Raw genomic sequence first — 12780 nt, 5'->3', positions numbered from 1 at the left:
ATTCCTAACTGATGGATGGCATGATGGATAGCACGGCACCTTTCTCTTACAGTGTGTGTTTAGAAACAGCCTGCACTTATGTGCATCTGTGTGCTTCTACCGTTGGCCCATTTGTGGTAGACAGAGCAGCAATGATGTATAAGAGCATCGTTTGCCACTTCAGCAGTAGCATTGCTTATAGAATTCAGACCCCAGGGACAGGCCAAGTCCCCCATTGCCGTGAAATATGAGCCTGCTATAAAGAGCGTCTCAAGGTTGCCGTTGTTGGCTTAGACGTGTGGAGTTTGGAACCAAAGTGATGATTGAGGACGCTCTACCTGGAAGGATCGGGCCTTGAACCTGAATTAGTGTCCAAGCTAATAGCCAGAATATGGTTCATAAATGGTTCATGCAGCATTTCTTTTGGAGTGTTTTTACAAACCCTTATACATTTAATACAATTATATCAGTTACTTCACTCTATGTCCTCTTAACAGTGTGGTAAGTGTTTACAATCTGCTAGGCCTATTTAGTGTTTAAACTTCTTATTCTTCTGAAGTATCTATAATCGTTTTGCCTCAGTTTGGCACTAGGCACGGACTGGATACAGAAATTATGGTATGACAATGTTTCAACAACCACATAGCTTCTAGGATTTAAAATCCTTTTAGCAACATGCTACAGAGGGTGCCGGAGTGACCAGAGCTTTCCCTAGCTGCATGAAGAACAGATCACCGCAGTAATGCCTTTTCTCATAGTTTTCACTTTCCACATCACTATGCCGCAAAATCACAAGGGAAATGGGGATGAATGCTACCTGCATGCCAGCAGGCCCCCCTGTGGCCAAGCTGTAGCACTCAAGCATTTGTCCTGGCAGCTAATATGCTAATGAGAAGCCTTGTGCATGTGCTAATCTGGTGGTGATGGAACACAGGCTGTAATAAGGTAGCCTTGGCAGATCAAAATAAAGGCTACAGCACAGTGGAGCTTGAAAGTGACAAGTTACTCTATCATTAGAAATCAGATTAGGCCAGAGGGAAAGAACCCAAGTACTAACCAGGTACTTTAAAAGGCAAATCAGTGCTGAGTAATTTAGGGTATCCTTGGTGTGTGAGCAGGTGTTCTGCCTTCAACAGATGATGGAAAACACCTGCTATGAATTCACTAATGGTATAGCTTGCAGCTGGAGTCCCCAACCCCTAGTGAATTGCCTGTGAGTTTTACCCTCTAAAAATCTTATTAGAAAAGTAAGGAAATGTTGCGGCTGATATGCGACCAAATCTAAAGTATTTTAGATATTCAAAAGTGCAAAACAGTTATCGGTATTAAATTCCACATTACAAATGTCCTCAGACCAGCAATACTCACAGAAGATTAACAGTGTCAATAAATAAGAGGTGATGCTGTTGGAACTGTTTTATAACTTTCTTTTTTGCCTTTAATGTGACACATATTCTCCACAAATCATCTGAGAAAATTAACTAAGTTAGATAGGGAAGATGTACAATAAAAAATCAGTGTTAACCTGATTGCATAAATGGGAAAATCCTTACACTAATACCTTGCTAAAGCACCTTTGATTATAGCAGTTCAGTCCTTTTTATTAGACTAATCTCAGTAGCCCTCCAGGGGACGGGGAGTTGTTCTGTGTTTGTCATGATATGGGATATGTTATAAAATTCGGAAAACTCTCTAGGTTTATCAAAAGAAGATGTAAATTATTGGTGTGGATATCAGCTTAGAGAAGATTTAAAGGTAGAGTCTGTGATTTTTCTGGAGGTTTCCCCGAGTCCCTTTTTGAATAGACCATCTTACCTGGGCCCCCTGCTTGCTCAGGTCAGTGGACCAGCTTCTCCTGGACGTGCAGAAGACGCTGCAGAAGCTCAGAGGGGACAGAGATTTTTCCGTGGCTGCTCCAAGGCTTTACAACCTGCTGCAGTTACACATCAGAGAGGCTATGTTAAATCTGCTCTGAAAACCCACCTTTTCTTATTAGCGTTTGGCGTATCATGACAGAGCTCACCTTCTTCATTTTATTCATGTTTTTTTTTTTACATCTTTTAAGTGTTTTTTATTGTTTTACTCAAGTTACTTATAACTTGAGTGTTTTTCTTTTTTTATTGGTCTTCAAATTGTCTCAAAATGTAAATTACAGGTTTCGATTAGCTGATCAAAATAAAATTGGAAAACAAAATAAATGCTTGAAAAGTATGGTAAATGGCTTATACTTGTATAGCGTTTTAACTCGCCCGACGACTCCAAAGCGTTTTACACTACAATCTGTCATTTACCCATTCACACCCTGACGGTGGTGAGCTATGTTAGTAGCCACAGCTGCCCTGGGGCAGACTGATAGAAGTGAGGCTGCCATACATCAGCACCATCGGGCCCTCTGACCAGCAGGCAATTCTGGTGAGATGTCTTGCCCAAGGACACAATGACTGAGCAGGGGATCGAAACTCTGTGTGATAATGAACTATAGTTTCACTTGTTGAATTAAATGACGGAAAATAAATAATCTTAACTATATTGAATGACGATGTGGTAGTCTTTGAGAGTTCTCTAGAAGAAAGATCTGTTGGCTGTTTTGTTTTTCATTGCCAAAGATACAATCACAAAAGTGTTATTACAGAAAGAAATACTGAAAAAACACAGTCACATTTAGAATACATATTTTTTTATATATAAAGATGTATTTATATACCTTAGTAATACAAACGTGACTGATAAAATGTAGTTTTGTGTGTCCTATTTTCTCTTAAAATGGAGGTATTTAATTAAGGCTCACACTTTAAAGCTTGATTCCTGGAGTGCATAATTTTGATGGTTGACACTTCCCATTAAAAATTAAGGATGAAAAGAAAGGAAAGATTTCTTAGGATTTTTGTTCTAAAACGAATAGTTTCTAAACCAAATAAAGGGTATCATTTTTGGCAAAGTAAGGCGGTAATAGCAGAGGTTGCTCCATTCTCTGTAGAATTACTGATTTTCATTTTAATTCAAGCAGTCGTTGTTGCCAAGTCCTACATTGTGGAGGGAAGAGGGACGGGGGGCTGCCTTCTCAGTTGATACATATTGTATTGTTGTGTCACATGTTTTGTTTATGGTTGGTCATTGGATTTATAATCTGAGTTTCTGGAACACAAGCCATGTAGCTTTGAAATAACTACTTTAAATTGTATTGTTTAATCCAGGTCTTTAGGTAGTGCCTAAATGCTGGTGCATACGTGTATAGAACAAAGAGCTTGGACTATAAGGCGCACTGGATTATAAGGCGCACCATCAATTTTTGAGAAAACTTAAGGATTTTAAGTGTGCCTCATAGTCCGAAAAATACAGTAATAATACCATTAGATAAGGTTCTGTTAATGTAAATGATTGCTTGTATAGTAACAGTAACGGCCACATTGTATCGACCAAAATGAAAATCCATTTTCTAAAACTAGATTTCATCAGAATTTTCCCTACGTAAAGGAAGGTGTTGCATGGGTCACAAATGTGACAAACGGAGGGTGTTGCCGTTATTTTGTCGTTTACGTGATTCTTATTTTATGTCTGTTTCACAAACCTTAAGGAAAGGTAACTTACTATTGTCTTTGTGTCCCTTCCTCTCTCCCCAGCACTGCCCAGTTACACTTGTGGTAATCCTGGCCAGCTACTGAATGGCTACCAACAAGGCTCGACTTTCAATATAGGGGATAAAATCCGCTACAGCTGTAGCCCTGGCTATGTGCTGGAGGGTCACACCACACTTTCCTGCCTCGCCACGTCAACTGGGACAGCTGCCTGGGATTTCCCCCTTCCCTACTGCAGAGGTAGGTAGCATGGATACATGGAGGCCTGAAGTTTTTAAGCCTAAACATGAGTAAATATTGGCTATATTTTACTCAGAGGAAAAAGGTTTAACAAGGAGCTTCAATATCCTGAACATAATTTGTGATTATGTATTTTTAATGAAACCATTATTGCAAGAAACGGCAATGATGTTAACACACAAAAAGTCTTAAAACCTTTTTTGTCGAAGAAACTGACAGACAGCTGGCTGTATCTTACTTCTACAGGCCATAGATCCTTTAGTCTAATTGAAAAGTCACAAATCTGCCTATTTTTTTTTTTACACCAGGTGATGAAATTCACCCCCCCCCCCCCCCCCCCCGACACACACATACATTTATGCGTATTTACAATGTTTTCTGTGTTCATACTGATATCTTATTTACGATGGCAGGACCTCATGTGTTTGCTCCAAGCCAGGTGTCTGTGCCAGTTGTCCTTCCCTCAGAGTTAGCAAGCACCCCTGCGGCAGCGACACCTGCCAGTGTGCGGTGTCTGACCCAACATGACACAGTTTTGAGAGTAAATAAAACATCGCTGATTGTCAGAATTTTGCATAATTCATCCGTGCTCTAGAATCAATTTCCAGTAGCGTCGCTGCTGCACATGCTTCAAACATGTGAGCTTGCTTCTTCGTGAATGTCCATTTGCGGCCCTGTGTGCGTGTGTGAGTTTCCCTGTATCCATGTGGTCAATGGTTTGTGTCAGTGTGCCTGCTGAGCAGACCACTGAGACACTATACCATCTGTAGCCAGGCCGGGAGTCAGGAAGCCCACAAAGGAGCACACATGGCCGGGCACCACGCGCCAGAAACGTCCCCACCCACCCATCACATGCAGGCACATGCACATGACTGTACAATACATCCAAGAGGATACTATTGTTGGGGTTTCTTTTACTGAGTTTAAGGAAAAGGGGTTAGGTTAGTTACGGGGTTCCTTCACAATCTGGGAATGTTTGAAATTTGATGTATGCATTTTCCAAGCATGGATCTATAGGCATAGAAAATGGGAGAGTTAAAATGTTTGTTTCCAGATTTTCCCCTTCTTCTTCTCTTGTCTGTCCTCTTTTGTCTTCTTCAATCTTTTCTTCCTCAGTATTCTTGACAGTTTACAGGTTTGGCATATTCCATGTTTAAAACCTGACCAAAGTAGAAATATCTCAAAATACATTTATATAATTAGACTAAAAAGGAGTAAGGGACTCTGGTCACATGCGTCTGGAAAAGTATGGAATTTTGACATTGAAATATGTAGAAACCTTTTAGCACATTACCATTACCTTTTTATGATTTTTTTTCCTTCTAAAAAATAACCAATAATTGGCTGAAATTAAGAGTTTTGCTACTTATTCCCCATCATGCCTATAAAAGTCAGCCCATTTAGAAGGAAAATTCTTAGTGAAACACTCGTGATGTGATTAGGCCACCTTTTCAGCTGAAATTACATGCCAACAAGTTTTAGGAACTAGCAATTTTGCTGTGATTAATTGAGGTCCCTTCGAGGCCACATAAAAGTCAACTTGTACACCTGAGTGCACTTTCATAATGCGCAAGTGTATTGTTAATGTCACTCCAATTATAGGGCCAGCCCATATGTGGAGGTGTAAAGCTCCCACTTTAGTTTTTAGCAGGGAGGACATTTTGGCATGGTCACCACTTTGGACTCAGAGTGCCAGCAGTGTTGAGCCAAACAATAAATACAGCCAGTGATTTGCAGAGATAATCTTTTATAAGTCCTGTTCCATGCTCATCAGTTTGTTTTATCTGTACTCATTTAAAATATAAACACCCTTTAACCGCAATCTCTTTAAATAAGATTTTGTATTTCTTTTCTCTCACAGTTTTTTTGTTTTCCCTTTGTAGCTGTGCAGTTTGTACAAGAAAATGGCCTTTTACAAACCCTGCAATACAACTTTCAAGAAATAATTTAGCTATGAACAGCGGTATTTAAAAGGTAAAAATTAAGCAATTTAACAAGCTAAGAATCCATAAAATGGAGATGGCAACTTGAGATTGAGACTTGAGTTGCCTAGTCTTCTGTGTCCTAGAGTTGAGACTTGACTTGGACTCCTGGTCTGAGACTCAAATCATAGTCTTAGTTTGTATCTCATGAAAAGAAGCCAGTATGTGAACTACAGAGCTCAGCTCTGCTAGGCGATTTCCTGCTGTGCATGTTTTTTTTAATGATTATTAGCCAGTAACGTTTGTGGATTGTTTACTAACGATGGCTCAGAAAAATGATGAGCCATTAACTAACCACAATAATGACATCTTGAAGGTCTCACCAAATGAATGCTGAATTACATGACATTAATAATTAACATAACTTACCTCCAACATTTTCTTCACCTAGTCACTGCTGCCAGTAATAAATTTCTCATTATATTTTGCCACTTTTCACACCCATCCAGTGACCTTTTTTTTTAAAAAAAAAAAAGCGACTAGCGAAAAATCTAGTGACTTTCTTCTGTGTTATCGGTGACTTCCTGTGAAAGCACCAATCATTGTGGAGTTATTTTCTTAGGAGAGGGGCGAGTGCTGCTGTGATCCCCTTCCCACAAAAGCTGTCTCACAGGGAGCTGCCTTGTCACGAAACTCGCCTGTAGTCTGAGCAAAGACTGCAGAGAGGAGAGCCTCTCTGTTCCCACAAAGCTGAATAAAATATGAATTTAATATATATATATATATATATATATATATATATATATATATATATATATATATATATATATATATATATATTTCTTCTTCTCTGAAACAGTTGCACTAAAACAATTTCTTGCATTTTATTCACACACAGCTTCAATCCCGTGTGCACATTATTCATTATGTGTGCCTCTGATAACTGTCCTATTATGTGCTGTAGATTCAGGCAGTGTATTAAAATTCATAAATTATTTAATAAGGTTCATTTCTAGGTCCAAACAAGTTTATATATTAATAAATAAGTTAAATGGATATTTTCTTTTGTATTTTATTATTATACTAACATTTATTACTACTAAATGAATGCCCAAAATAGGTACTGTTAAGTACCTGAACTGATTCCCATGTACCAGGTATCAGTACGGTATCAGTTTAAATGTGAAAGGTACCCACCCCTATTATCCTGTAACTTTGCTTGATTCTATCAAAGTACTCTAGATTGGTGCTTTTACATTAAATGGTACAGTTTTCTTATGGGGGAGCATGCCCCCAAACCCCCCTAGACGGGTTTAATCCTTCTCACCTTTTTCACCCCTGACCCATTTTAATGTTTGTCTGACTGTATTTTGGTACCTCTAAAGTTTGGTGGAGGGGTATGGTGGTGTTTTTAAGGAGCTGAGCTTAGGTCCAGTAGAAGGAACTCTAAATGCTTTAGCACACCAAGAGAGTTTGGACAACGTCATGCTCCTACCTTTGTGAAAAACTATGAAAATGGCCCCTTCCTCTTCCAACATGTCTGTACACCGGGGCACAAAGCAAGGTCCAAAAAGACATGAATGAAATAGTTTAGTGACGATGACCATTGTCAAGTGTACCCCAGGCCAATCTAATCCCAGATAAAAAATCTGTTTTAATGGTGGTGATAGAGAAGCTCACCGAGTTAACGGAGGCATTTCTGCTTTATCTGCCACTGTTAAGGCAAAGAAAAAAGGGAAATAAATGTTCAAACTAGTTGTACAAAGTGTCAGTGAAGTTATTTCAAGGTTATCATGGACAAATTGGAGTTAAAGCCCACATTTTAATACCAAACTTATACCCAGGTTAAAATATAATTATTAAATCTTCAGGTGGTAACTTGAACCACTCAGAGCAAACAGCACTGGTTTGGATTTATAACCCACAGTAATGCACAGAGAGAGGTGCACCAAGTGTTATGAGTTTTATAAGATGATTTTTATTTCTGTGGTTATAGATCTATGACTTGACTCTGGCATGTGGCGAAAGAATTGAGATGGGGGGAAAAAATAACTTGTGAATCGTGTATATAAACAATTCTTTTATGTAATGCCTTTAAATTATTTATAGTTTTTAGTTGACTGAAGTCTCCTCTCTAAGATGGAGAGGAATAGTTTTGGGGTTTGTTAGTGTGTTGCCCCCCCCCCCCCACCCCCTAGTGGCGTTCTACCCCTTTTAAGATATTGAAAAATGTATGTTCAAAGGGTGCTTCTTTGGTTTCATAGCTGGATTTTGTTCCACTTACATATGGTGGCCAATTGCCGCTGTAGAGAGCTGAGGGAGATGAAGAGTCAAGGTGAAAGGGAGAGCTTAGAGTCAAAAGAGATTCTTTCAAGTGTGAAGAAACATTCTTGTGTGGAATCTCAATGTATTTTTTTGCGTTTTTCTGTCTGGATTCTACTTCCTGTCGCTCCCACTGCAACAATCACCTGTCATCGCTCATGCCATCTTTCTCTTTCTTTATTGTCCACCTTCTCTCGCCAGCTTTTTTTTTCTTCTTCTTGCCCGTCCTCGCATGTCACCTGTCATCCTGTGCATCCCCTGTTCTCTTCCATGTGTCGTGATTTCCCCTCACGTTGAAAATCACACCCCCAGGTTTGCGCTCGTCTATACTCATTCTCGCCCTCACTTAGGGGGTTTGCAATGATGACAGGGTGGATTTATGATGGACTGGCATCTGAAGTCCTCGTCTCCTCTTTGAAGCATCACACCTACTTGTATTTCTGGCCAGTTTAATCGACCTCTACTCCAGTGTAATCAATCCCACTAACACATACTTACACATACAAGACATATCAGGGTTGAAGTTTTAAAAAATACCCCCCTCAGTTACAATGTACATTATCAGGCGTAACATAGTGGCCAACACTGTATTGGCCCATTTTTTACTGCAAAAATAGCCGGGATCTTACAGATGTAAGCGGCAGATTGTATAAATCCTTCAGGTCATATGGGGGCCTCCATGATCAGACTAGCTGCGCTAGCAACCACATCACAGCTCCTAATGTGTTCTACCTTGAATAACCATATGGATTATTAATAGGTGCAAGTATCAGACTGCTCTGTTCTTTTGACTGTCTACATCCAACCGGACTTACTGAAGGTGCTTGCGGCTAACGTCCTTCCTTGCATGCGATAAATTAGAGAGTTTTCCGCTTATTGTTTGGGATCTCTGAACAAAAGCCCCAAGCAGTAGAACCGGTGGTGAGGACTACCACCCATCTGCATGTATAGCAGTTGGATGCAGAGAAGATTTGGAGTACAGATTGGTAAAGAGACATTGCTGACCAAGCAATCACGTTGATTCGCCTAGCCCCACCCCCCTCCTCCCCACATCTTGGTTTCGGGAGATCTGATACCACTTCATCAATACAACTTTGTCAAAATGAAAAGGTTTAAACATGAATACTTGTATTTCATGGCACTTACTGGTGCATTCCTCATGACTTTTCACTGCTAAATCAGCTTGTATTATGAATAGCTTTGGGCTTAACTATATGCATGCTCCTGGGATTTTACATATAAAACTCAGGAACTTTTTGTATTTCACAGACTGGTGGTTTTAAAAGGTCTTGATGGGAGATGTAAAGACTTGTGGGTTGGCAATATAAAGACTTGCCAGCTCTGTAGTTTCATACAATTAGACCCATTTTGTGATAATACTGTATGTTCTCTAGCTCCCTAATGGCCGGCTCATTTAAACAATGCAGGCTTCTGACTAAAAGGTGAACTTTCATCCGCATTAAGGTCATAGCTTTGTGTTTATTCACCTTCCTACTTTCCTCACTCTCCCACTCTTTTCCAGGTTTCCCTACATCAGCAGTTATCCTTGCGATTCACGTTTGTGATTATCATTGTGTCTCAACGGTATTGTATTGAATCTCCCCTAACTTTCTTTTTCTTTGCAGCTGATGATGGATGTGGAGGGACACTGCGGGGCCAAAGTGGGGTGATCACGACCCCCAATTACCCAGCTGAGTACAACAACAATGCTGACTGCACCTGGACCGTACTGGCTGAGCCCGGCGATACCATTGCCCTGGTTTTCTCTGACTTTCAGTTGGAGGATGACTACGACCTGCTGGAGGTCAGCGGTACTGACGGACCTTCGCAGTGGTGAGTGGCCTGCAGACAGTATTTTAACCGGAGAGGGAACTGAATAGTGGGGAATGCATGAATGATGCCGTAGCATCTGTTTGCACTTGGGCACTCTACGTCGACATGAGCTATGCTTGGAGGTGGCCGGGTGTTTAATAGGTTCTGTTAAGCTGGATCGTAGCTGTCTCAAGTGTTGTGAGTTGTCTTTAAAATGGTATGGACAGATAACTGTAATTCATCTGATAGCCGCTTCCTAGTTTTCAAATTATAAACTCCTTTGTGCTGGGTCATGTGTTTGGTGGTTCTAATGTGTAATTTGAACACTCAATCTTGGTTGCGCACTTTCACTCATTCTCTCAATTACCGAGTCGCACGCAAACACACATGCTCAACTCCAATGATGAAGAGGCTGGATATCCTGGCGTCAGCGCGGGTCTCTCACCATCTGTGGCAGCTCCTCCTCTCTCTGACAACTCTCTCAGCTCAGGAAGTAATTAGTGAGCTCAATTACCACCAGCAGCCGTGTAGTGGTGTTTTATACGCACTGCTCTCTCTCTCTCTCTCTCTCTCTCTCTCTCTCTCTCTCTCTCTCTCTCTCTCTCTCATAAACACACTACAGTCCACATGAGCGTGTGCACAATTATATTCACATTTTGATCTACACTACTGCATATACAGTACGCGCTGATACTCTAAAAAGATGTTGCAACAAAATACCTGATAACATACACAGTGCTACTTTGTATGTGCGAACATGGTTTCTGAAACCATAAAATATATACCCTGGTGAAACATTGGTGAATGAATTGCTCCCTATGGAAATGGAAAACTAGTTTGTAACATGCTTTTTTTTTTCCTAATAACTTTGAAGACTCGCATGAAGCAAATCAATGCTTGGTTTTCGAAAATCGAATGCATAAAAAAAAAGTTTAAAACTGTTTTGGATTGTAAAATAATATCCCATGCTTTGAACATCATCAGAACATAGAAAAAGAGTAGGGTGAAATTGCAAACCTACTAAGATATGGCTGTCCATGTAGGCAAGGCAAGTTTTTTTGTATGCACATTTCGTGTGCACATGTCAGTGAAAGGGCAATGCAAATAGGCTTGATACGATAACGAATTTTGCTGGACAATACATTTTCAAACAATTATCACAGTAAAGCATAGTATAAAATACTAATATAAGGATATCTAAAGTTACATCAGTGTTTTTTTTTTTTCTAAAAACTATTTTTTTCTATGATAATATTCAGGGGTCAAATGGCTAGAATGAGAAGATGAAACTGAAAAGATGTGAGGAAAAGGTCAGGACCCTTGAAAGAGATGATGGAGATTTAGTGGAAATATTAATGGAGGGTTTGCAAAACTTTGATAGCCAAGTAGAGAAGCGATGGGGCTCGCCTAAAGCTAGACCTCACTATCCATCATTCAGTTGAGTTTGACAATCTTTTTTGCTTGCAATTGAAAGTGAACAACTTGTTTTTTTCTATTGTATTTGTTTTATTTTTATTAAATCTAATAGGTGAACTCTCTTATGTTGGTGTTAGAGATCATATCGAATATCTGAATATGAGTATGGTGTCTATTAATGATACCGTAATGATTGTAGTTTATAAGGATGTTGACTGGTTGGATAGGTGAGCTTTGTTAATTTGAGACCTTGTCTGAAGTTACCATTAACTTAAAAATGATACATTTCTTGATACAGTTTGCATTTGCAAAACTGAAGGACTGAGTAAAAGCTAATTAATAAGCAATTCAAGAAAAACTATATTGAACAAATCACCAGCTGAAATGTGAATACTTCTAAAACCACCTTTGGGGCCTCCATATCTCAGCATGGCAAGTCATTTATTTTTTTGTCATTTTTATACAGAAGGAGATTTGCAACTAGTGACACACAGTAAATTTATACTGATGATTTGTATAGAGGGACTTCAACATTTTTAGATGTGAGACTAAGGTTTGTACACTCAATGCTGTGAACATGACAAATGCTGTGGATTTATGGGCTGTTTAAAATGACTCCTTCACCGACTTACAAAATATAACGTTCTGAGCAGCTGTTGAAATTCAAGCTACTTTATTTATTCCATCATAATATTGTGGTAAGTCATACGGTGAAAGGGAACCTCAATACATTTGCACTTGCATACATTATGGATTATATCTATCTATATATTTTATTATTATTATTATTATTTATTATTTTATTTTTTTTGGTGACATAAAAGATCAGTCTTGGCAGATACTGGAGTGGTTCCTGGAGCAGCAGTCAGCTGTCTCTGCCACTTTGCCCCCTGATGTGCAGAGGAATGAAAGCTATCTCTGCACTTTGACATAATGTCAGCAAATATGTGGTGAAAGCTTTCAAGGCTCTGAATGCTGCCACATTAGGAATATGTGAATGCATTTCCATAACTATAACAAACATTGTGGGTTTTTTGCTCACATAGGAGCTGGAGGAGATAATATGTAGCTTTAAAGATTCTAAAACTTAATACCAAGTATAGCTTAACTGGGCTGTTGTAAGTTATAATGGACATAACTACATTAACATTTGTGACCAGTCACAGCAAAACCAGGAACTAGTCTCCCCGGGGGCATTTTGAGTGGACTCTAAGCTTTCCAAAGAAGCTTAGAGTCCACTCAACGAAGCTGTGATTTGGTGGCCAAATTTAGTTTGTGTTTTGTAAAAATGTTTTACCTGTCATAATTTATTTCTGCTAATTCTACTTTCTCTTTAAGGACTACAGTGGGAGAGAACATAAATACAGCATTCAAAATGCTTTTTGTACTGTTTGTGCCTTGAGGCGCCATTAAGTATTTATATTTGGAGTAGAGGTTGCGTAATATCATTCTCTAAGAGAGAGGTTGTTGTAAAACAAGCTTTTACTAATATTTTAAAAGATGGGGTTAGAAAG

At 39.3% G+C, this 12780-nt stretch overlaps 1 protein-coding gene across 1 annotated transcript in view; it reads left to right on the top strand.

Moving 5' to 3' along the window:
* csmd2 (CUB and Sushi multiple domains 2) overlaps nt 1–12780 on the top strand; it is a 340637-nt gene that overhangs the window by 87527 nt on the left and 240330 nt on the right. Inside the window, exons 4-5 of the mRNA XM_021322558.2 lie at nt 3600–3794; nt 9664–9871. Of these exons, the coding sequence (XP_021178233.2) occupies nt 3600–3794; nt 9664–9871 (403 nt within the window). The remainder of the gene's footprint in view (nt 1–3599; nt 3795–9663; nt 9872–12780) is intronic.

The sequence above is a fragment of the Fundulus heteroclitus genome, chromosome 13 (genome assembly GCF_011125445.2).
Source record: "Fundulus heteroclitus isolate FHET01 chromosome 13, MU-UCD_Fhet_4.1, whole genome shotgun sequence".
NCBI classification, from domain to species: Eukaryota; Metazoa; Chordata; class Actinopteri; order Cyprinodontiformes; family Fundulidae; genus Fundulus; species Fundulus heteroclitus.
Note: the sequence above shows the minus strand (reverse complement) of the source record. Positions and strands in the feature narration are given on the sequence as shown.